We start from the raw sequence: 23,831 nt of genomic DNA, 5'->3' as shown, positions 1-23,831 counted from the left end.
TGCATTTTTCTTCTCCTGTCACTTAGGTGGTGTTTTTCGCTGTTTTTTGCCTTGGGATATTCTCAGAGCAGCAGTTCCCAAAGGAACAAAACTCTAAACAGCATTTGAATCATGGGCATTTCTGCTTCTAGTGTGGAAGAGTCTTTTCTTCTACTTCTAATAATAAAAAAGCTTTGAAGAAAAAAAAAGGGGGAGGATTTTATATTTGCAAAAGCCAACAGCATCCTTATGATCTAAGAGTTCAACCCTCATACTAATTTACTAGTTTAATAGCACAAAACCTTCTTTTTCTCACACTCCCAGCAGCCAATGGTAGTACAACAGATGGTCAGAGATTTTTAAGGCAGGTATGGGCAACTGTGTTAAAGTACCATCTTTGGCATCACTGAGAAAACAATATTAAAATTTGTTATCTAAAATGATGCACCCAAGGAATCTCACACTCTTATTAACAGAAAATACTCCAATGCCAAACTGAAGAGGGTTCGTCTTCTCTCTCTTACTAGACTAAAACACATATTAACCATATCCTAAATTGTATCTTCTTTTTGATATTTTTGTAATTACCTTAATAGTAAAGGAAGCTTATAAAGCAAATCTCAGAGGGTAGCAATATGAAGAAGCATGAGGGGAAGCATAATTACTCATGTTCCCTCTCCATTTCTGTTAGCAGGCATCTGAATGTCACCTGCTCTTTGTTCTCAGTTCTAGGCTAGAAATGGCTCTCCCTTTCAGAGAGCTATGCCCATGGTCTAGTCTGAGCACCTCATTATGCAGGACCCCAATGCTATTTTCTACTCTGTTTTAGCTGGGAATAGCCTCCTGAAGGCTTCCTTTTATTTAGACTGGAATTAAATGTGTAGAAAGTACAGCAAGGCTGCAATGTGATTGTCTGTCAACCTTCTGACATAGTTATTAATCAATTTAAAAGCCAACCACAAGTGGATTTTCAGTTGTGTTTCTGTTTTGTATGAGAGAATCCTGATAACTACATATTTAGAACTTAGAACCTTGGGCTTGGATCCTGCCTTTCTACTCATGGAAAGGGGGAGGGTGTAATTTTGCTAACTCCCTCCTCCCTCCCACTATTGGCTTTGTTTTGACTTCATGTTGTTTCTGGGGGTTCATTGAACAATGGAGGAACAATTGGGAGGAGGGGACAGATTACTGCAGCAGGATACTGGAAAGTCACCATTTTTCTAGCACAGCTCTGTTTATACTACCTTGATTCCAAGTCCTACTTTTTTCAGCAGAAGAGTTGAAAAGTGCTTCAAGCAGCACATGTGAACTTAACTACAGAGTGCTTTCTCCTATTTTCTACTTCCCCACTTTAAGACACATAAATTATACAAGGCCTCTTTGGGCCACAGTCAGTGGATAGCTCTTCCTTTGAGAAAGTGCTCTTGTCTTTTTGAAACACTAAGCCAGGCACCTGAACTCTCTTGAACATTAAAGTTTACTTAAGAAAATCCAAGACTTGGCTTTAAGACCATCAAAGCCAAGATCCTGATGCTAACACTTAATCTATCAGCACATGAGTGATTAAGAATGAGGCAAGCAAACGACTATACGAGCACACTATCTCAGAACATGGTGGTTTTCTTTATTTATTTAGACTCCCCAAAGCAATGCTTGAGGCAGCATAGAATGATTAATATCACAGCACTACCCTGATATTTCATGGGCTCATCTTTGGCATCCAATAATCTCTATATTATGCTTTAGTGGCAAAATTATCGAGCTGTGCTCAATATATACAGATGTAACAAAAAGGTGTTTCCTAACTATTTTGGGAAATAGCTTTTCCCAACACTGGTTGCTACAATTCACCACTACTTAACCATGTTCTTTTGGTTTTCAGGGCTATTAGTTGGCACTGAGAAGTCTCCTGCACTGAATAACGTTTACTCATATTGTTAGAATCTCCATGTACTGGTGAGTAGGAAGAACAGAAGTAGAGTCTTACAATTGGTGGGCACTGCAGTTGTAGAATTTGAACTCAGTGCTGACAAACATCTTGCCTGTCTCTTTGGATTTCAGCAGCAGCTCTATTCCAAACCAGTCTGGAGAAAAAAAGAGAGGAAAGGACAATTAAAAGAAAGAAAATCAAATGGGATAGTTTCATTTGCTCATATTTAGATTCTTTATCTGCCAGGTTCTTTTCAATCTGGAGTTATTGCTTCCCTTTCAATTGCTTTTTCACCTATCTTGTCTATTGAGGTTGTTGCAACCTGTTCTTTCAAAGTTGGATACATCAAATACCTTTCATACATGTGATGCCAGATGAGTAGCCATATATTGGGAAAGTATCTGGTGACCTATTTTTGTTAAGTGGGCCGCTGAGATCCCATCTCATCTGTAACTTAGCCTTAAGTGAACTGGGCCTTGTATGTCTTTTCCTGCACCCTGTCATAAGTTCTAAGATTTAGTATTCTCACAATGCCACATTAAGCATAGTAACAACTTTCTAAGCCCTTTGAAGAGTGTAACTTGACTTAGGATGGCACTGTTATAGTATAGAAGACACACAAATGCTACTGTTTCTCAAATTGCCAGAAAAGCATGAAAAACACTAGACCAGGGGTGTCAAACATGCAGCCCGGGGCCCGAATCAGGCCTCTGGAGGGTTCTTATCAGGCCCCCAAGCAACTGGCTGTTCTCTTGCTTCTTTCTGCATCACAGCTTGCTTTGCCAGGCTTGCTCAATCGCACAGTACAGCTACTGAGCCAAACCTCTCTTCCTTCTGTTGGCTGAGGATCCTCCCCCTCCTGGTTCCCTGGGGAAGGAAAGAAAGAGCCAGAGCTTCCTTTGCCCAGTTCCATGGATTGCAAGAGAGAGATACAAAGAAAGCACCATTAAGATCAACAAGTGCTAATGACTTAAGCATGTTTTATTTTAAGTTTTTTTTAAAAAAAAATCTTTGTGTTTGTCCGTGTTCTTTATAAAGTTTATATCTCTGCTACCTGGCATTACATTTTATGGCACACATGGCCTGAGCTGACAAGGTCTCATTTATGTCAGATATGACCCTCATAACAAATGAGTTCGACAACCCTGCACTAGACCATGCAGGAGGAGCTAGGGCTGCCACGTCCCTGGGCTGAGCGGAGGTTCTCCCGCCCTGGAGGTTCCCAACCCACCGGCCCAATGTGTGTGGGGGGGGACATCCCCTGATGTCGGCAGCACAATGACATCACCCAGAAGTGATGTCATCGTGCCGGCAATGCCACGTGCTGGCTGCTCTAGGTGTCTCTGGGAAAATTCTATGTTTTTCCTGGACACACTAGCAATTAGGGAGGAAAAACTCTATGATACAATAGGTACCATAGAATTTTCCCCTCCCAAATTGCTAGAGCATCCAGGAAAAACATAAGAGTTTTCCCAGAAATGCCTAGAGCGGCCAGCGTGCAGTGTTGCCGGTGCAATTACATCACTTCCAGATGATGTCATTGTGCCATCCGCATGTTTTGTGTGCAAAAACAGTTCCCCACTGGAGGCCGCAGGGGACTTGGCAACCCTAGGATGAGCCCTCATTGAAGCCAACATTAACCCAGCTTTTTGACAGCTGATGCTGACATATAGAATCATAGAGTTTGAAGGGACCTTCAGGGTCATCTAGTCCAACCCCCTGTGCAATGCAGGAAACTCACAAACACCTCCCCCTAAATTCACAGGATCTTCACTGCTGTCAGATGGCCATCTAGCCTCTGTTTAAATACCTCCAAGGAAGGAGAGTCCACTACCTCCCGAGGAAGCCTGTTCCACTAAGGAATTGCTCTAAAGGTCAGGAAGTTCTTCCTAACGTTGAGCCGGAAACTCTTTTGATTTAATTTCAACCCATTGGTTCTGGTCCTACCTTCTGGGGCCACAGAAAACAATTCCACACCATCCTCTATATGACAGCCCTTCAAGTACTTGAACATGGTGATCATATCACCTCTCAGCTGCCTCCTCTCCAGGCTAAACATCCCCAGCTCCTTCATCCTTTCCTCATAGGACTTGATCTCCAGACCCCTCATCATCTTTGTCGCCCTCCTCTGGACCCATTCCAGCTTGTCTATATCCTTCTTAAAATGTGGTGCCCAAACCTGAACACAATACTCCAGGTGAGGTCTTACCAGAGCAGACACAGGTGGAAACCACAGCATGCAGTCCTTTTTCATACTGCAAGGCTGTCACATATCCAGAATAATAGAAGTACTGAGACACAAGGCCAGGTTGATACATGCAGGAGAATTAAGTGGAAGTAAGGTATCAAAGCCCTGAGCTGGAAAAAAAGATGCCCTAAAATTCTGCCTATACTTTGCATTGAAAATTCCATGAAACAGAGATGAATCCTTATCTTTGTTTTTAAAATAGCATTTCTTTCCATCTGTATTTTCCTTTTCTCCCCAATTGGGACCCAAAGCTGCTTACATCATTCTCCCTTTGCCATTTTATGTTAACAGCAAATTCTGTGGGACAGGTTAGGCTGAGGGAGAGTGACTGGACTGAGGTTACCTAGCAAACTTACATAGCAGAGGGGGGATTCGGATCCAGTTCTTCCAGATCCTAGCCTGGCACTCTGACCACTACTCCACACTGGCTAATATAGTGAAGCATTGCACTCCAAAGTGGTACAGTCCATTCTACCCACTCATACATGTGAAAACTGGACCTGAGATTGACAGGTGATGCCTTTTTATTTATTCCACCTCTAAGCTATGGAGATGTGATGCTAACATAATGAAAAAATACTAATAACAGTTGCTTTGCAGTTAAGGAAATGAATTCATTTGAACAAACACCAACTTGCTCTGAAGTTAGTATTAAAGTCTGCACTGTCAGTACCCAAGTAGGAATGCTTGGAAACCAGCCAATAAGAAAATAAGTTTAAAACAATTAGCTTTTAGTAACGATGAACATAAGCATGTGTGCAAGAAAGAACTTGACAGCAGTGACATTCTCAAAGCAACAGCCTGAAAAACAGAAACCTCTTCCACCCACTCATGGTGACTGAGTCAGACCTCAGAGCGTGAGTAACACCCACGTTGCCTCCTTCCTGGTCCGCCTCAAGGAACAAAAGCATAAGACCCCTAATAATGCATAAGCCCAGAAAGCAGATGGCTTGAAGTTTGACTGTTAAAATGTGTGGGGTGCACAAGTTTTGATAGAAACAGCTTACTCCCACGGCCAGCAAAACTGAGGGAGCCATGTTTGCAGATACTGTCCCTTTCTCACCAGCTGTTTGGCACTAGAGCTCTGCTCATTGATATCCAGTCTGCACTTACACTACCACTGATATTTGTTCTAGGTCCTAGGACAAGGACTCACATCTCCCATATCAGTCATTCTTAAAACTGTTCTAACAACCTAATGAAGAAAGACTGAAGACCACACTGACAGATCCAGGCAGCACCTACTACATATCAAACTCAGCAGAAAAAAGTAACAGAACACTCCTTGATGTGACATGTCCCAATCCAAAGTGCTCAACAGACATCAAGCATCTACAGTCTGTCTTGAACAGTTCTTTCTCCCTGAGTCCAGGAGGTTGGCCTGTCCTCACTTGCAGACTGCAGTCCAATCTAAATCAGCTTCTTACTTGTAATGATGGGTCACCTAACAAAGACAGAAGCCCTGGAACCAGACCCTTCAACATACCCTGATGCCTATACTATTGCCACAACATTCTTACAGAGCATAGTGATATAAACCATATCACAAGGGGCTCATTTTCCCACACATTTTCTATTATAGCATATACCTTCACCCGTTAGCATTGGGTTTTTAGCTGTTTATAAATCCACCTCTGTGCAAGAGAATGAATGGACATAAGACTAATATCTAAAGTGGCAGCACTCAGAAACTAGTAGGAGGACATTGCAGTCTTCCAAGGCACTCTTCTACTGACCACATAGTTCAATAAATCAATAACAAATAAAAGAGACCAAACTAAAATTTATCAGTAAATTCAATTCTATTTTTTTAATGTTTAATTAGGCTCATGGGTATATTTCCTAGTATGGGTGTTCACAGGGCTTTTTTTTTCTGGAAAAAGAGGTGTCAGAACTCTCAAGAGGAAAATGAAGAAGAAACATATTGGGTGCCCCTCATGAACTTTTGAAACATTTTTGGAGAATTCTATTTCCACTAAGAGGTTCCAGAACTCCGTTCCACCATGTTCCCCCAGGAAAAACGTCCTGGGTGTACAATTCAAATTACTTTGATAGAAACACAGTATTCCAGGGAGTTCTTTTGTGAATATTTCTTTCTGAACTTTTCTTGTATATCCCTGTGCTCAGTACTGAAATGCCACAGACTATCTGGTATTTCATTTTTCCCCTCCCACTACAGCTTTTGCCACAATGGACATCTTTAAGGTGCCACAGGATTCTCTGTCATCCTTTATGTAATGTAAGACTTAGTAGTCCCTCCCCTGCAGTGCTGGTTCACACAGAACGCAAATGAACAAGCCTGCTATATCCTAATAATGGCCATTATTTTTGGCAAGTGTGTCACAAGATAATCAATGATGGGATGCCTTTCTAGTGCATACCACCATGGTAAATGTACATTGGGGCAAGGGCTTTTTTTGTAGAAAAAGCCCAGCAGGAACTCATTTGCATATTAGGCCATACCACCTTACATCACCATTATTTCACACAGGGCTTTTTTTGTAGAAAAAGTCAGCAGGAACTGATCCGCATATTAGGCCAAACCCCCTGATACCAAGCTAGCTGGAACTGCATTCCTGTGCATTTGTGCTCAAAAAAGCCCTGACTGGGGCAGATTTGCCTCAGGAGAAGGCATCACTGGGGAGGTAAGCAACAGAGGAGCCTAACTCTAATACTTGGCCCACCAACTCTCCAGTTTCTATTCCAAGCAAATTCCCTAAGTCTTGCCATTTGTGATATCTGTACTGCAGTTTGTTTGCCCCTGTTTATCTCAATGAATCAGCCAGCTCACCCTGGTCCACAGGTATGGCAGGGACATCCTTAGATACTGGTGAGATGCATACAATCTGGTTGCCCAAAACTTGACCTTCCACTTCTGTGAGGTTTCCAAATACGCAGGTGATACCCGTTGACAGGTCAGGTGCATCACTCACTAGCAAACTGAGCTAGAGAGAAAAGGAAAGAGACAATCACAATATTTGAAACAGTTTTCAGAGACCTAACGCCACACATGGTGTTAGGCTGACTGTTAACATTGCTTATATTGTTCTGAATTGTATGTAAGCTGACTTGAGCTTTTCCAGTGGAGAAAGTGGGATACAAATTATTAAAAGAAAGAAAGGAAGGAAAAAGAAACTGGCACAACCATGAAACATTATTCCCTTCTTTTTCCTCTCTTCAAGCAGTGAAGCAGTAGTCAAGAGGCCAGCTGCTCTTCAGTAGCTTTGCACGTCATTGTATGACAGCTGCAGTCACCCAGCTGACCTGATATGTGATGATACAAGTGCACAAAAGTACAATTGACAATTCTCTCCCAGTTAGACATTCCAAAAGCTTTTAATGCTGCTACAAATAGCCTGGCTTCCAACCAAGGAGGCTTTCTTCCACATGGCATTTGAAAATATATTACATTTTTCCATTAATACTCTTAAAACCCAGAGGTTGGTCAGTAAAGGATGACTCCTTAGGGCCGAGCCTCACAAATCTCAAATTACAGTACACAAAAGTCAATTTTTATTGACTCCCAACCCCTGATGCCATGTGCTGTGGTGACAGTGATAGTTCTGCCCCACGCAAATCACAGCATGGATTTCTACACACCACTGTGAGTGCTCAAAAAACTACATTCACAGTGATGTGCAAAAAGCTAATCCACATCAAGCTCTGCATCTGGCCACCTCAGTATACGGAATCCATACCTGAAATTAACACAGAATGACTGAAAACCTCACAAAGCAAGCATAGGAAACATCAATTAAGCAAGCCATTTTCCACAATTGCTACTTACTGGAAGGCTGTGCTCAGAAACTGGGATACTGCTGGGCTGCACAATGATACTCATACACTGGTTGATGCTGGCTGCAAATCGGTATGGTTCAATTGCTCTCTCACACTTGTCTTTCCGGGAACACCTGATACCAAAAGCACAGAATAGCATAAATGTAAAGCAAGTAGAGTTCCACATCCCCCCCCCCCCAAAAAAAAAGTTGTTTGCATTTTTCATTAGTCTCTTAACTAGTGTCATATGACAAACAAGTTTACTAGAAAAAATGATGTCGCACAATTTATTATCTGCCAAGCATTACCACTCCTTCAACAATAAGTAATTTAAGGACATGCTGGACAGCATGTGTGTGGTACGTGTGAACAGTTGCTATGTGGTACTGCGCAGCAGCATCTAATTGTAATGATTTCTGTAGTTAATCATTTACTTCAGATTTATACCTGATTTTAGACAGATTGATCACATCTTACTTAAGTCTTTCAAGTGACAAGAGAAAGTGTTGTCATTTAAGAGAAAGAAGCCTCAAGCTAACTGGAACCCAAGAATGCTGTATCAGAGGACAGAATCAGCTGAAACCAGATAACTTTGTGGAACAGAGAGAACCAACCTGTGGACTGTGGGGTATTTGGCCAATGAAACACTTTTATTGGGCTCCCATTGACCCTATCAGATTTTAATAAAGAAAAATTGTTTTCAGAATAACAGGGAAGAGATATACTTCAGAGTTATATCAGAATTTGGCTTTTATATTAACACTAGCAGTGAAGCCTGTTGTAGGAAGAAATGCGACGGGTCCTAGAAAAAAATATTTGAGAGAGCGGTGATGAATGTGTGGGTAGCAGGAAGGAAGGAAGACAGACAAACAGAATGGAAGAGAGAAAGAGAGAGAATGGTAGGGGAAAGTTGGAGAGAAAAGAGTAAAAGGCCATTTCTCCATTCAGCTTTGCTCCAGATCTACTGAGCCACTTGGAGGCTGCCTTCTTTGCCACCAACTCTTTTGCCTGCCCGGGACCCTGACAGGCCCAGTGTTAGGGCGTTGGGCACCCCAGGCCAGGGCCTGTCCTGTGCCCCCCAAACTGCGCCTGCCCTGCTGCCACACTCCCACCCATGGGGAGAGCAGGCGCAGCAGTGTGGAAGGAGGGGTGGGCAGGCTCCAGCTGAGCCAGGGCTGTGCAGTGCACTCTCAGAGGCACAGAGCACCTCTGAGAGTGCACTGTGAAAGCATTCTCTGAGTCATGCTCAGAGAAGCCGCACTGATGCCCCACCTGGCTGTGTTCACCTTGAAGGCAAGAGCAGCCAGGTGGAGTGCGTTCTCCTCTGAGTTGGGCCTCCCTTGCAAGGAAAACCCGGCTCAGAGAAGCTGCACTGATGCCCCGCCTGGCTGCCTTCACTTTGAAAGCAACAGCAGCTGGACAGGGTGCAGCGCTGACCCGTGGGTACCTGGTGCCCCCACCGCCCCCCAGTGCTCCGCCGAGGTGCCCCCGGTGTCCCCGCCTCCCCCTTCCTTCCCTTCCCTCTCCTTCCTTTCCCGTTTGCCTTCTTCCCCCTTGTCACTGCCACGGCTGCTGCTAGCCCCCTCCGGCCCACTGATGCTGCTTGCTTGCTGCCCCTCCCGCCCTGTTCGCTGTGAGTAAAACTAAGATCTGCTGGCTCCTCACAGCTTGTGCCTATGTGTTTTGTTAAGAGACTCTTAACAAAATGCGCAGGTGCGGGCTGCGAGGAGCTGGCAGGCCTTAGTTTTACTCCTGGTGAGCGGGGCGGGAGGGGGGGAGAGCAAGCAGAGCTTGGCAGCGGGCCGGAGGGTGCCGGCGGCAGGCCGGGGGGGGGGGGGGGGTTGGTGGTCCAAAGGGGGCTAGTGAGGGTGGCCACAGTGGCAGCAGAGTGGAGGTGGGGGAGAGGAAGGCAAACTAAGCGCTTGCCTGGGGCACTGGGGGGGAGCCCAATTTGCTGCCCCCTGCCTCCCAGTGCCCTAGGCAATTGCCTAGTTTGCCTAGTGGGCAAGCCAGCCCTGGCAGGGCGCACTCTCCTCTGAGCTGGGCTTTCTTTGTGAGCACATGTCAACATACTTCTGAGCAGCACACCTAGTGACTTCCTGAATCAGTGCTCTGACAAGTGAATGATGGTTGGAGCTTTGGGGAGGAGTTTTAAAACTTGGAGGGAAAGTTCTACAATTACAAACTTAGATCCACATGTTCAGGAAAGCTCCTGTTCAAAAGTATTCCTGAGAACTGCAGGGCAACTCCAGGATGAAAGCATTTTCGTTGCCTATTCAAAAAAATAAATGTAGAAGATTTAAGAAATTGCAAAGCAAGACAGAAGTGGCTCAGTGGTAGAGCATCTGCTTGGTAAGCAGAAGGTCCCAGGCAGTTTCATATTTCATATAAGTGACAGCGATACGCAATGTAAACGATTACTTTGAAATACACACAGACACTTTCTGCCAAGTGTAGAAGCAGCCAAAGAGAAATGGAAGGAAGGTAGACAGAGGCTGTAATTATACACATTAATAATAATAATAAATTTTATTTATACCCCGCCCTCCCCGCCGAGGCAGGCTCAGGGCAGCTTACAGGACATGGCAAGAGGACATTAAATAATGCAGTTTCAATCCAGTTTCAAAGCACTTTCCATCTGGATTTTGCCAGTTCACACAGTAAAATCTAGTTAGAAAGTTCACTGGAAGTGGATTGAAAGTAGGGTTGCCAATCCCCAGGTGGGGGCAGGGGATCCCCCAGTTCGGAGGTCCTCCCCCCACTTTGGGGTCATCAGAAAGTGTGGGGGGGAAGGAAATGTCTGCTGGTTACTCCATTATTCCCTATGGAGACCAATTCCCATACGGTATAATGGAGAATTGATCTGTGGGTATCTGGAGCTCTAGGGGAGTTGTTTTTTGAGGTAGAGGAACCATATTTGCAGCATAGCATCTGGTGCCTCTCCCCCAAAAAGTGTCCAAGTTTCAAAAAGATTCAACCAGGGGGTCCAATTCTCTGAGCCCGCCAAAAGGTGCCCCTATCTTTCATTATTTCCAATGGAGGGAAGGTCTTTAAATGTGATGGCCAGAACTTCCTATGCAGTTCAGTTATGTTTGTTGCCACACCTTTGCTCCTGGCCCCACCCCTGATGCCTCCTGGCTCCACCTCCAAAGTCTCCAGATATTTCTTAAATTGGACCTGGTTACTCTAACTGAAAGTGCATTATTTAGTGTGTGTGATCACAGCCAGAATGAAATAAAAAGACAGAAATACAAAGATACCGAGAAAGAATGAGAGAAAGAACAGAAGGGAGGTAGAAAAATGAGGGGGGAAGGAGTGAGAGCAGGGGTCATTTTGTAGAAGAAGCGGTGCCAGAGCTCATTAGCACAACTCATTTGCATAACACTTTGCATATGCCACACATCCCTGACATCTCCAGAAGGTGTACTAAATTATATCATCTCAGCATCTACTTTAACACGCTTCTTGAATTATAATTGTCATCTTACTTCCATCACACTTTCAAAATTACCTTCTCCTACATGGCCACAAAGGCATGATGAAGATTTCCATCTGTCTGCTTTATATGTTTTAGTTATTTCCCCATTTTTTGTGGGGGGGAATATTAGAAAGTTTGTCAAATCTTAGAGTTTAGCAAAATTCTCACAGGGGCTTTGAACAATGGAGCCCAGCAAGTTGTTTTTTTTTTTTGTGAGGGGGTTTAAGAAAAAGAGAGGTTCTGGAACTCCACTCCTGTGAGCTCCTGCCCAAAATGAGGCCTGTGAGAGAAGTAAAAAGGAGAAGGAAGATAGACAGAATGAAAGAAAAAGACAAAGACAGAGAAAGAATGAAGTGAGAGTTATGTTAAAATTTGGGAGAAAAAAATAAAATAAAGGGGAAGGAAGGAAGGAAGACAGGGAGACAGGCAAGTGGGCAGGCAGCCATTAGAAGCCTGCCTTTCACCCCCTCCCACTTGTGAGGGGGGGAGTGAAAGGGAGCCTTCAAATGGCTTTCTGCCACTTAAAGCAAGAAGCCTACTGTAGCCTAATTTGAATAGAAAGAGTGAAGACTATTTGCAGGTGAAAAGGGGGCTTGAGTATAGAGAATAAGAACATAAGAACATAAGAGAAGCCATGTTAGATCAGGCCAATGGCCCATCCAGTCCAACATTCTGTGTCACACAGCGGCCAAATATATATATATATATATATATATATATATATACACACACACACACACACACACACACACACACATACACACTGTGGCTAATAGCCACTGATGGACCTCTGCTCCATATTTTTATCTAACCCCCTCTTGAAGGTGGCCATGCTTGTGGCCGCCACCACCTCCTGTGGCAGTGAATTCCACATGTTAATCACCCTTTGGGTGAAGAAGTACTTCCTTTTATCCATTTTAACCTGTCTGCTCAGCAATTTCATCGAATGCCCACGAGTTCTCGTATTGTGAGAAAGGGAGAAAAGTACTTCTTTCTCTATTTTCTCCATCCCATGCATTATCTTGTAAACCTCTATCATGTCACCCCTCAGTCGACGTTTCTCCAAGCTAAAGAGCCCTAAGCGTTTCAACCTTTCTTCATAAGGAAGGTGTTCCAGCCCTTTAATCATTCTAGTTGCCCTTTTCTGAACTTTCTCCAATGCTATAATATCCTTTTTGAGGTGCGGCGACCAGAACTGCACACAGTACTCCAAATGAGACCGCACCATCGATTTATACAGTGGCATTATGATACTGGCTGATTTGTTTTCAATTCCCTTCCTAATAATTCTCAGCATGGCGTTGGCCTTTTTTATTGCAAACGCACACTGCCTTGACATTTTCAGTGAATTATCTACCACGACCCCAAGATCTCTCTCTTGGTCAGTCTCTGCCAGTTCACACCCCATCAACTTGTATTTGTAGCTGGGATTCTTGGCCCCAATGTGCATTACTTTGCACTTGGCCACATTGAACCGCATCTGCCACGTTGACGCCCACTCACCCAGCCACCCAGAATATAGAGCAAGGGTGGCCAACGGTAGCTCTCCAGATGTTTTTTGCCTACAACTCCCATCAGCCCCAGCCATTGGCCATGCTGGCTGAAGCTGATGGAAGTTGTAGGCAAAAAAAAACATCTGGAGAGCTACCGTTGGCCACCCCTGATATAGGGTATAGAGAGTCTGTTTATCTGCTCTGCTGAACTGCCCCCCCCCCATTGTGATGGAACATTCCTTTTCTGTTGAAGAGATTTAACTGTTTTCCGTCAGAGTTTGCTTCCATGTACTATATATAGTTATTAAATGATGTTCAATGTTACTTAAGCAAGTATGTGTGCCACATGATATTAGTTCACACTGGATTCAACTGCAGACTATGCTGTAAACGAAGAGGTGGAATACTGCCCCATAAGGAGGATTTTCTGGCATATTTATAAATATAAATACCTCACCTCCTAAACAGTAGGGGTGGGGGAAGTGTACTGAGTGAGGGCAGCTTTGGTGGGCAGCATCAGTTGGAGGAGGCAAAATGGTGGCAGCATTGTTTTGGGGCGGGGAGATGGACTGAGGAAAGGCAGTAGTAATCAGTAAGGCTCCAGGAGAACGTCTCAGCAGACAACTATCTTAGTCAGAGGCTGATTGATGGGGTTCTGGCCTGACAGGGCCAGCAGTAGGCAGGTCACAGCAAGGCTACCTAATGACGGAGGAGTGGTGACAGACAGAGTGCAAGGCCACTCCTATGGTAGCCACAACTTCCAATAAAAATTGAGGATCGAGCCACCCTTAAGGCTTTTATTATATCTATGATCCTGATCTCATGAGTGGATTCAGTAGTAAATGTCTCTGGCCCTTTGTATGGAAAATGGGGTGAGGTGGGGGGCAAGAATATATACATTTCTGATTCAAGCTTTTAAAAAACTTATTTTTATTTAGTTGGGCTTCCAGGCTGCTTCATAGTCAGGGGCTCTGAGTCAAGTATGCTGGGGGGGGGACCACATAGCAATTACCTTTTTGTAAAAAAAAAAAAAAAAGACTTCTGATGACACATGAGTGGGGGTGGTCTGGGGAGGGATGCAGCAAGGAGAATGGCACCATTATGGGCATGACATGCTTTGATTGTAATCTTTTGTGACAAAGAGTCAAGAACCTCTTATAGATCGTTTATGAAGGTCTATGAAGGGGCTAGAGACTGCGAAGTTGCACCCAGCCCAACTATTTAGAGTAATTTGGTCATTAACAGTTTTGCCATCAGGCAATCAAAATGGTAGAGAATTGGATATTGGTTCTGAGGCCTTTGCGACATATTTTGCAGATAAAATCTTGACTCTCTGCCAGGACCTACCCACCATGATTGATACAGTACTTGAACTGGAAGCTCCTTGGCCGTCTTCTGGTCCTATATTAGACTGCTATAGTGGGCTCTTGCCAGAGGATGTGGACCGGATCCTGGCTGCAGTGAAGCCTACCACTTGCTCTCTGGATCCCTGTCCATTCTGGCTGGTAAAAAACTGCCGGGATAGTATCAGGGACTCTCTGGGTGATATTGTCAACTTGTCCCTTTCAACAGGGACCTTCCCAAAGAAATTGAACGAGGCAATGGTTTGTCCGCTTTTGAAAAAAACACCATTAGACCCTGGGGTCTTGGCCAACTACCACCCAGTTTCAAATCTACCGTTTCAGGGTAAGGTAGATGAGAAAGTGGTGGCAGAGCAGTTACAGGTTTTCCTGGATGAGACATCCGCCTTGGATCCATTCCAGTCCGGCTTTCACCCGGGCTATGGGACGGAGACTGTCCTAGTCGCTCTCACAGATGACCTAAGACGGCATCTGTATCAAGGCGGGTCAGTGCTGCTGATACTTTTTGATTTGTCAGCAGCATTTGACACAGTTGATTACAACCTTATGACCCACCACCTTGCTATCGCCAGAGTTTGGAGGGTGGCCTTACAATGGTTTTCCTCCTTTCTTTGGGGACGGGGACAAAGAGTGGTGCTTGGTGAGCAGACTTCCTTGCGGCATCCACTTATATGTAGAGTGCCGCAGAGAGCCATTCTCTCGCCAATATTATTTAACATCTATATGTGCCCCCTTGCCCAGATTGCCCGAGGTTTGGGGCTGGGTTGCCACCAGAATGCTGATGACACCAGTATGCTGATGATACCCAGCTCTATCTGTTGATGAGTGGCTGGCCAGTCACTGCCCCTGACCAGCTGTCCGAGCATTGGGAGCTGTGGCTGGGTGGTTACAACAGAGCCAGCTGAAGCTGAATCCAGCTAAGATGGAGGACCTGTACCTGAGTCGGGGTGAGGTGGGTATGTGCATCCAGCTCCTAGCTTTGGACAGTGCCAGTGCCACACTGGTGCCAGCCCAACAGGTGAAGAAGATTTTGGATTTATATCCTGCCTTATACTCTGAATCTCAGAGTCTCAGAGTGGTCACAATCTCCTCTACCTCCCCCCCCCCCACAACAAACACCCTTTGAGGTAGGTGGGGCTAAGAGTGCTTTTACAGCAGCTGCCCTTTCAAGGACAGCTTCTATGAAAGCTATGACTGACCCAAGGCCATCTCAGCAGGTGCAAGTGGAGGAGTAGGGAATCAAACCCGGTTCTTCCAGATAAGAGTCTGTGCACTTAACCACTACACCAAACTACACCAAACTGGCTCTTGGGGGTGACCTTGGATGCCTCCCTTTCCATGGAGGCCCAGATCACAATGGTTGCCAGGTCTGCCTTTTGTTATCTTCGGCAGATCAGGCAGCTAGCACCATACCTATCCCCCCAGGACCTGGCTACAGTGATCCATGCAATGGTCACTTCCAAACTAGACTACTGTAACTTGCTCTATGCTGGATTACCCTTGAGACTGATCCAGAAACTGCAGTGGGTGCAGAATGCGGCGGCTTGCCTGCTGCCTGCACCACCTTTATGGGTGGGCATTCGGCCAGCACTCCGCAGTCTGCACTGGCTGTCCATTGAGTACCAGATCCGCTTCAAGGTTTTAGTTTTAACGCTTAAAGCCCTATGCAGCCTGGGACCAACATATCTGCGGGACCACCTCCTCCCATATAGGCCCGGGAGGTTGTTACGTTTGGCCTCCCAACATCTGTTGGCCATCCCTGGCCCAAGAGACACCCGCCGTGCCTCAACTAGGGCCAGGCTTTTTCAGTCCTGGGCACAAGCTGGTGGAATCAGCTCCCTACAGAGATCTGGGTCCTACCTGGCTTATTAGCCTTCCCTAGGGCCTGTAAAATGGAGCTGTTCTGCCAGGCTTTTAGTTGACGCTGCGGGCATCTATTCTTGATCTGGCTGGCCTCCCCTATTGGCACTGTCACCTGTGCTATAAAATGGAATAATATCTGCCATCTCTATGAGATATCATGATGTGAGACAGCCAGGTTGGGCAATACGTGATTATGGTAAATTTTCTGAGTGCTGTGGAGTTGTTTGTTTATAAAATGTTTTAATTGTATTTTATTGTTTTATCATATGTTGTACTCTGCCCTGAGCCCTACGGGGAATGGGCGGAATAGAAATCTAATAAAATAAATAAATAAATAATCTTTCTCAAAAGATTGTATCAAATCTCATTTGGGGAAAGTTGTAGAAAAGCAGGGGAAACCCTAGAAGGTAGACAAGAAACAATGTGATTTGGACACTTCCACCTTCCCCCCAAAAACCTCCAGTTTGGATGCCAAACTGGAACGATACATCTGTATGGAGCCCTGTGGTGCATAGTGGTAAGCTGCAGTCCAAGTTCTGTTCACAACCTGAATTCGATCCCAGTGAAAGCTGGGTTTAGGAAGCTGGGGGAGCACAGATACCTTACAGTTCCTTTGTATTATTATTTGTCATTATTTTGCCTTATATTTGCACTAAATCAAATGCATGTACACACACTGAGAGTATTATTGACTGGTGATTTTTGCATATTTTTCACTTGTATATCGGTACCAGTTACTTATATCGAGTTTAGGTAGCCAGCTCAAGGTTGACTCAGTCTTCCATCCTTCCAAGGTTGGTAAAATGAGTACCCAGCTTGCTGGGGGTAAAGTGTAAATGACTGGCGAAGGCAATGGCAAACCACCCCGTAAAAAAGTCTGCCATGAACACTTTGTGAAAGCAATGTCACCCCAGAGTCAGAAATGACCGGTGTTTGCACAAGGGATTACCTTTACTTTTATAGAAGAAACATATGTTGAAGCCCAAAAATGTGAGTGAAACCACTCCACTGGCTTTGGAAACTATGCACTTGAATATAGGAATGTTAAAGATGTTGAATTCTCATCATTGGATTCTGTAGCTGCCAGTGATGTTTTTATTTTTCTAAGGATTAAATGCACCATCTCCTAGGACTTAAAAGAACTATATAACTCAGAATGGCAACAACCTCACAATATTTGGTCTTTAATTAAAAACTGAGGCTAATTAATCTCATGGAGGTGAAGGGTCTTTGAATGCTGGAAGCCTGCATTCCTTTTCTGTACACTGCAGACATGAGAGTTAAGATTTATTTTCATGGTTGAATTACCCAGGCTCTCTCTCCTCCTGCCCCCACCTTCCTCCTTGAACAGAAGCCATTACATATCACAGGCTGAGTTATGAGCCCTGCAGCTGGCATGTGTTGGACACCTGGCTCATCACCAGAATCATTTCATTTGAGAAGAGCCCCAGAGTGGGCTTAGACACTGAGCTTCTATAAAAATGAAGAGAAATGGAGAGAAAAGGCTAATCATCTCATGATCTTTCCACTTTGCTTCATCATAAGAGGTTATGAGGTCACTGAGCATATCTAGAGAGAGCTATGAAAAAAGGCAGTAAAAGGAGCACTGCATGAACCAACCACCAAAGATGTTCAGCTTCTGCCACTCAGTGCAAGTGAGGTCTGCAATAAATTGGGCTAGAAGACTTGGGACCAAATATAGCATGGCAGGTTTGGTATGCTAGTCCTCAAGAGCTAAACTTTACTAAAAGGACTTGGAAGAGTAAACTTAAAGTAGGAATCTGCATTTATGTTCTGAACGCAATGACCACTGTACAGAGAAAGATGGAGAGGACAGAATTTTCTTCCAGTTTAGAGTGGCATGTAACCTATAGCTTTCTTTTTTAAGCCTAAACGTACTTACATGAAATATGTAATCCAGGGCACATTTCTAGCATAGTGAACATTAATTGTTCCTCTTATTTACTATTGCAAAACTTCTTTATTCTCTTTAACAATTATATAAAACTGGTGCCTAGAGGTAGTTTTGAATGCAGCCAGGGTTAGAGCATCTACTAGGCATATTAGGCCATTACCTAGGGCACCAGTGGTCAAGAGGCACATGCATTTGAGCAAGGGGGAAAGGGCGAGCATATTTTGTAGTTTTGAATGCAGCCAGGGTTAGAGCATCTGCTAGCCATATTAGGCTAAACCCAAATTCAAGATTGGGGGTGGAACATTATTGCTACTCAACTTGTTATTCACCAGTCAATTCTCCTTTTCAAACTCTGGGGAGTCTCCAGGACAGGCAGTCTTGCCTTCTTCTGTCCCTCTCTACACATGTGCTTTTTAAAAATGTATTGTAGGTCACACTTTCAAAAGAATCTGGATTCTGCCTTTGAATGTTTTGTTTATTTTCCCCATTTTTGTGGGGGAAAATATTAGAAAGTTTGTCAAATCTTAGAGTTCAGAAAAATTCTCACAGCGGTTTGAACAATGGCCCTCTATCAATAGATAGAGCTGGGTGTCATCCGAATATTGGTAGCAACCCAGCCCATATCTTTGGACAATCTGGGCAAGAGGGTGCATGTCGATGTTAAAAAACATTGCGGAGAGAACTACCCCCTGAGGCACTGTTGGGTTTCTGATGCAATTTCACTTCCTGTTGTCATGAGTTAATTTAAGTGTTTGTATATGCATGCTGATGTTTAGCCAGTGAGTAGGTAGAGCCAATGAGAATGTTTGCACGTACTTCCCGCCAAGGCTAGGTGTCAATATGCATAGTGACCATTGAGGGAGAGCCCTAATAGGCTAATCCATATATTTGGGTGGTGGTCTGAGGGAAACCATTTGGTCAGTTTTATTGCCCTTTGTGTTAAGCCCTTAGATCTCCATGCAGTCGAAGTTAGGACTTGAGAGAGTCAAGATGTAGACTAGAAGCTAGATAGGATAATGAATCCTTCTTTGTTTTCTAGAAATCCCAGTCATACCTTTTCCTCATTAGTAAAGTAAACTACTTTGTTTCTTAAGCTGAACCCTGTGCCTGGCTGTTATTCATGGTGCTCTCCACGTTACTCTTCTAATCGTATATCTTAACCCCAACAAAGGTTATGGGCCGCACAAAGCTTCACAGCTGCGAGCAAAAAGCCAAGGCGATAATTAGCTAAGAGAGAGGCATAGAGAAGTGCTCAGGTCAATTCTCCAAGAATTTGGATCTGAAGGAACTTCTTCCCATCGCTTGTAGTCGCCGGCTGACTACTTGGGAATAAGCTAAACCGTGTGCCTGGCTGTTATTCGTGGTTCTCTCCATGTTACTCTGCTAATCGTATATTTAAACCCCAACAGGCACACCCTGGAAGATCTGGACCTGGCATTGCAAGCCATAGTGAAATGGCTCAGGCAGAGCAGACTGAAGTTGAATCCAGCGAAGATAGAGGTCCTGTGCCTAAGTTGCAGCGGCCTGGGTAGCCACTGCAACTTTGATGGAACACCATTGGTGCCAGCTTTGAAGATCAAGAGCTTAGGGGTGCTCCTGGAGCTGTCGCTGGTAATGGAGGCCCAGGTAGCAGCCACTGCCAAATCCGCATGTTACCATCTCAGATGGATAAGGCAGTTGGTTCCATCCCTAGAGCGCAGCAACTTGGCAACAGTGATCCATGTGATGATCAACTCGAGAATTGACTACCATAACACCCTCTACATGGGGCTGCCCTTGACTCAAATTTGGAGGCTGCAACTGGTGCAAAATGCAACAGCCAGGTTGTTAATGGAGCTGCCTGTACTGGTGCACATTCAACCTATGCTGGAAACATTGCACTGGTTGCCTGCGGCCTTCCGGATTTGATTCAAAGTGCTGGTCATAACCTTTAAAGCCCTATATGGCCTGGGACCTGCCTACCGTAGGGACCACCTCTCCCCACATGTGTCCCAGAGACCCTCCATTTGGGGTCTCAAAACCTTCTTAAGATCTCCGGACCAAAAGAGGGTTGACTGTCCAGCACTAGAGCCAGAGCGTTCTCAGTAATAGCCCTTGCTTTGTGGAATGCCCTCCCTGAAGACATCAGGGCCCTGCGGGACCTGCCACCAGGGCCTGTAAAATGGAAGTATTTAAACTTGCTTTTAACATATGAACATATGAAGCTGCCTGATACTGAATCAGACCCTTGGTCCATCAAAGTCAGTATTGTCTTCTCAGACTGGCAGCGGCTCTCCAGGGTCTCAAGCTGAGGTTTTTCACACCTATTTGCCTGGATCCTTTTTAGTTGGAGATGCCAGGAATTGAACCTGGGACCTTCTGCTTACCAAGCAGATACTCTACCACTGAGCCACCATCCCTCCCTTTTAATGGTTGAAGGGAGGTAGCTATTACTCCACAGTACTGACAATTCCACTGAATTTTATACTGAAACAAGAACATCAGAGAAAGTAGAAATGTACATCTTGGTTTTAGGGTTGTAAATTGTATGAATGATTTTATTATGTATCTTGTTTTTAATGTTTATGTGGTTTAATTTGTTGTTGTTAACCGCCCTGAGCCCATAAGAGGAGGGCGGGATATAAATTTGATAAAATAAAATAAATAAATAAAATAAATGTCATTCAATTCCTCCCCCCCCCATCTAAATAGGCCCCCAGTTTGCTTCCAGATCCAAGTGAAGTTGCTGGTATTGACTTTCAGATCCATATTGGTTTGAACCAATGCCTGAAAGACCACCTATACCTATGAACCTGCCTAACCACTATGGTCAGCTTTGAAGGCCCTGTTTAAGGTGCCCCCACCTACTGAGATGAGGTAAATGGCAACCTGGGAGAGGGCCTTCTCGGTCATGGCACCAAAAAACTCTGGAACTCTCTCCCCAGAATGATTTGTCTGTTTTTTTCTATTGTCATCTTCCACCAGCAGGTGAAGATTCTTTTTTGTTTTAGTTGGCATTCCCTCCATGATCCCTCTTTCCTGCCTAAAGTTTTAATTTCTGCTTGATGTATTTCACCTAGGGCTTCCAAGATCTCAATGGGGGTGGGGGATCCCCTGGTTTGGGGAGGGGCCCAACCCACCAGCATGGAGCAGACCACCAGGGGCATCCTCACCCCTATAGAGCCTCATTGTTGCATGACATGCCCTGTGTGATGACATCACCCAGAAGTGACATCATCGGGCTGGGCATGTTGCACCAGGGACACTCTAGGATTCGCGGTAAAACTCTATGAGTTTTTACTGCAGATCCTAGAGCATCCCTGGCATGATGACATCACTTCCAAATGATGCCATCGCACCATGCGCACAAAGCATATGTGAGAGGACTCCCCTGCTGCTGCAGCAGAGGGATTTGGCAACCCTAATTTTACCTGGGAGGGAAGGCAGCATTATATAGCCTGATCTTGTCAGAACATAAAAGCTAAGCAGGGTAAGTACTTGGATGGGAGACCACTATGGAATACTCTTCAAAGGAAGATAATGGCAAACTATCTCTGCCTCTTACTTGCCTTGAAAGCTCCTTGCTGTGTCCACCATAAGTTAGCTGCAACTTGATGGTTAGCTGCAACTTCACTCACTCACACACATGTATCTTAGCTCTGTTTTTAATTGTTTTAATTGTGTGTTTTTTATATGAGGGTTAGGTTTTTGTATTTTTTATTGTGTGTGCGCATGTATGCAATTGTATGCATGCCTGGACGTCATGGTTGGGGTCTTCTGGTGACCCCTGTTGGGGCATGGAGAAGTTGCTTGATAGAGCCTGCCTCTGCCTCCTAGTCCTGGCATTCCAAGAGGTCTGCCATCCAAGTACTTGCCAGGGTTGGCCCTGCTTAACTTCTGAGATCTGATGAAATCAAGTTTGCCTGGGCTATCCAGGTCAGGGTGAAGGGGGTTAATTTTCAGTGGTTTTAAAATGAGATTTTATCATACATGCTTTAATTTATTAGCCATCTTGGTGGCCCTTGTGAGAGCAGAAAGGCAGGGTATACATTTTGTAGATAAACAACAATAAATAAACAATATGTTTTGGGGTTATCAGTTTTCATCTTTGGAGGGGTGCTAGCTTTAAAACAGCAATTGCTTTAGAAACCATTTTTTTGCCATTCATACATATTAAGAAGAAGCAAGGCTACCTCCTATAAGTGTGTGACATGTTAGAGGAATAAAGGAATGGCTACCGCGTGTGGTCTAACCAAGACCAATGTTTCCCTCTTACACAGGAATACTTCATCAGTTCTGCTTTTGGTACAGTTCCTGCACCACACGAGGTTGCATTCACTTGAAACTTGTTCTGGAAGCAATTTGTTATTGTAACTAGTGCAAGAGGACTTTGTTTGACACCTGCCATTGAGACTAGATATAATGGCCCCCTGCGAAGCCAAGTTCACTGTTTTCCTTTCACTGTAGCTGGGTGGAATCTTAGGTAAATTTTTAGCAGTCTGTTCTACAAAGGGTTTTAATCTTCCCATGACAAAGTTTGCCCAGATGAGGTGACAAGAGGGGCTCACAAAACTGGGGTTTGCCAAACAGTCTTCATTGCTGAAGGGCTATTTGTGTCTAAGAAATTGCACTGGGGGTGGAGGGTGTTACCACTTTCCCTTTGCAAGCAGCAACAGAGATACCTAGCAATTGATACAGCTATTTTCTTTCTGCACCCTCCCCCCCTTTACTTGAATATAATGGACCAAAATATGAATGCTGCCAAAGAAAAGAATTATTGTCTTTTAAGTGAATCTGTGAGATTGCTCTAAAGTGAGCTCTTGACTGGAGCCTTTATCTCATTGACTTGCTGGAATGGCTCTTTTTTATCATACTATTTATGGCAACAGCCCTAACAGAGATAAATAGGTCTGCAGACAATAACATACTAGCAAACAAGCAGCATATGGAGGAGCCCTGCAGGAGAGAGATCCCAGCGGACCAAGGAGACTCTTTAGCAGTCTCCTTGTTGGCTCTGCCTGCTGCCTGAACAACAGGGTAACCTGCAGTGCAATCCTAAAAAGAGCTATACTCTTCTAAGCCCATTGAAAACAATGGGCTTAGAAAAGAATAACTTTTTTAGGACCGCACTATTGAGGAGAAGGAAGAGAAGAAAACTTCCTTTCCCCTTCCCGTTTAAAAAGAGATACTCATGCCTTAAGCTAGCACACCAGGGGTTTAAAACTCTGCAGACAGGATGCCCGTTCAATTTTGTAGTCCAGACGAGATTTTACGGAAGAAGCATGTCTCTCTTAGTTTCATCTTAAGGCTCTCTAAAATTGCTGTTTGCAATGTCAGAAATTGCCCTGCATGAAGAATGTTCCTCAAAGTAAAAACCTCAAGGCAGGTGTGAGGGGGAAAGCTGTAGGATTCTCATGGAGGGGGGCTGAACATCTTTGTTGCCATCTATTATGCCTATGGTAAAATATAAGATCAGTTTTAGAAGCCTAAGATAAAATTTCAAAGCAATTGCAGGAAAAATAAAAGAATTTCAGCAAGGTCATCAGAATTTTCCACTTTTTTTAAAAAAATAAAAACTCTTACAGAAAGTGCCCAATTCCCTGCTGTCCGTAGAAGCTATGGACAAGACTGAAGGAGCCCCTCACTGAATTTTTATACTTGATCAGGATGTCCATTGTTGTTAGTGTTGAGTTGAACTTCTATTTTTATCACCTTGAAAATTTACTTAAAAGCAGTGTGGCAAACAGTTCTGCACCTGCACGGCGGCAGTTGGTGTCATGTTGGCCAGCTAACTGCTCTTCCTGCATA

The 23,831-nt window shown here is 44.4% G+C and overlaps 1 protein-coding gene across 2 annotated transcripts in view; it reads right to left on the bottom strand.

Moving 5' to 3' along the window:
- The window catches only part of PLXNA2 (plexin A2), a 771,921-nt gene that overhangs the window by 267,542 nt on the left and 480,548 nt on the right, over positions 1-23,831 (bottom strand). For both annotated transcript variants that reach the window (XM_060231255.1, XM_060231256.1), the window contains exons 6-8: positions 7,945-8,068; positions 6,949-7,102; positions 1,967-2,063 (exon numbers count right to left, since the gene is read on the bottom strand). In XM_060231255.1, the coding sequence (XP_060087238.1) occupies positions 1,967-2,063; positions 6,949-7,102; positions 7,945-8,068 (375 nt within the window). The remainder of the gene's footprint in view (positions 1-1,966; positions 2,064-6,948; positions 7,103-7,944; positions 8,069-23,831) is intronic.

The sequence above is a fragment of the Heteronotia binoei genome, chromosome 2, assembly GCF_032191835.1.
Source record: "Heteronotia binoei isolate CCM8104 ecotype False Entrance Well chromosome 2, APGP_CSIRO_Hbin_v1, whole genome shotgun sequence".
NCBI lineage: Eukaryota > Metazoa > Chordata > Lepidosauria > Squamata > Gekkonidae > Heteronotia > Heteronotia binoei.
The sequence above is the reverse complement of the archived record's forward strand: the minus strand, read 5'-3'. Positions and strand labels throughout refer to the sequence as shown.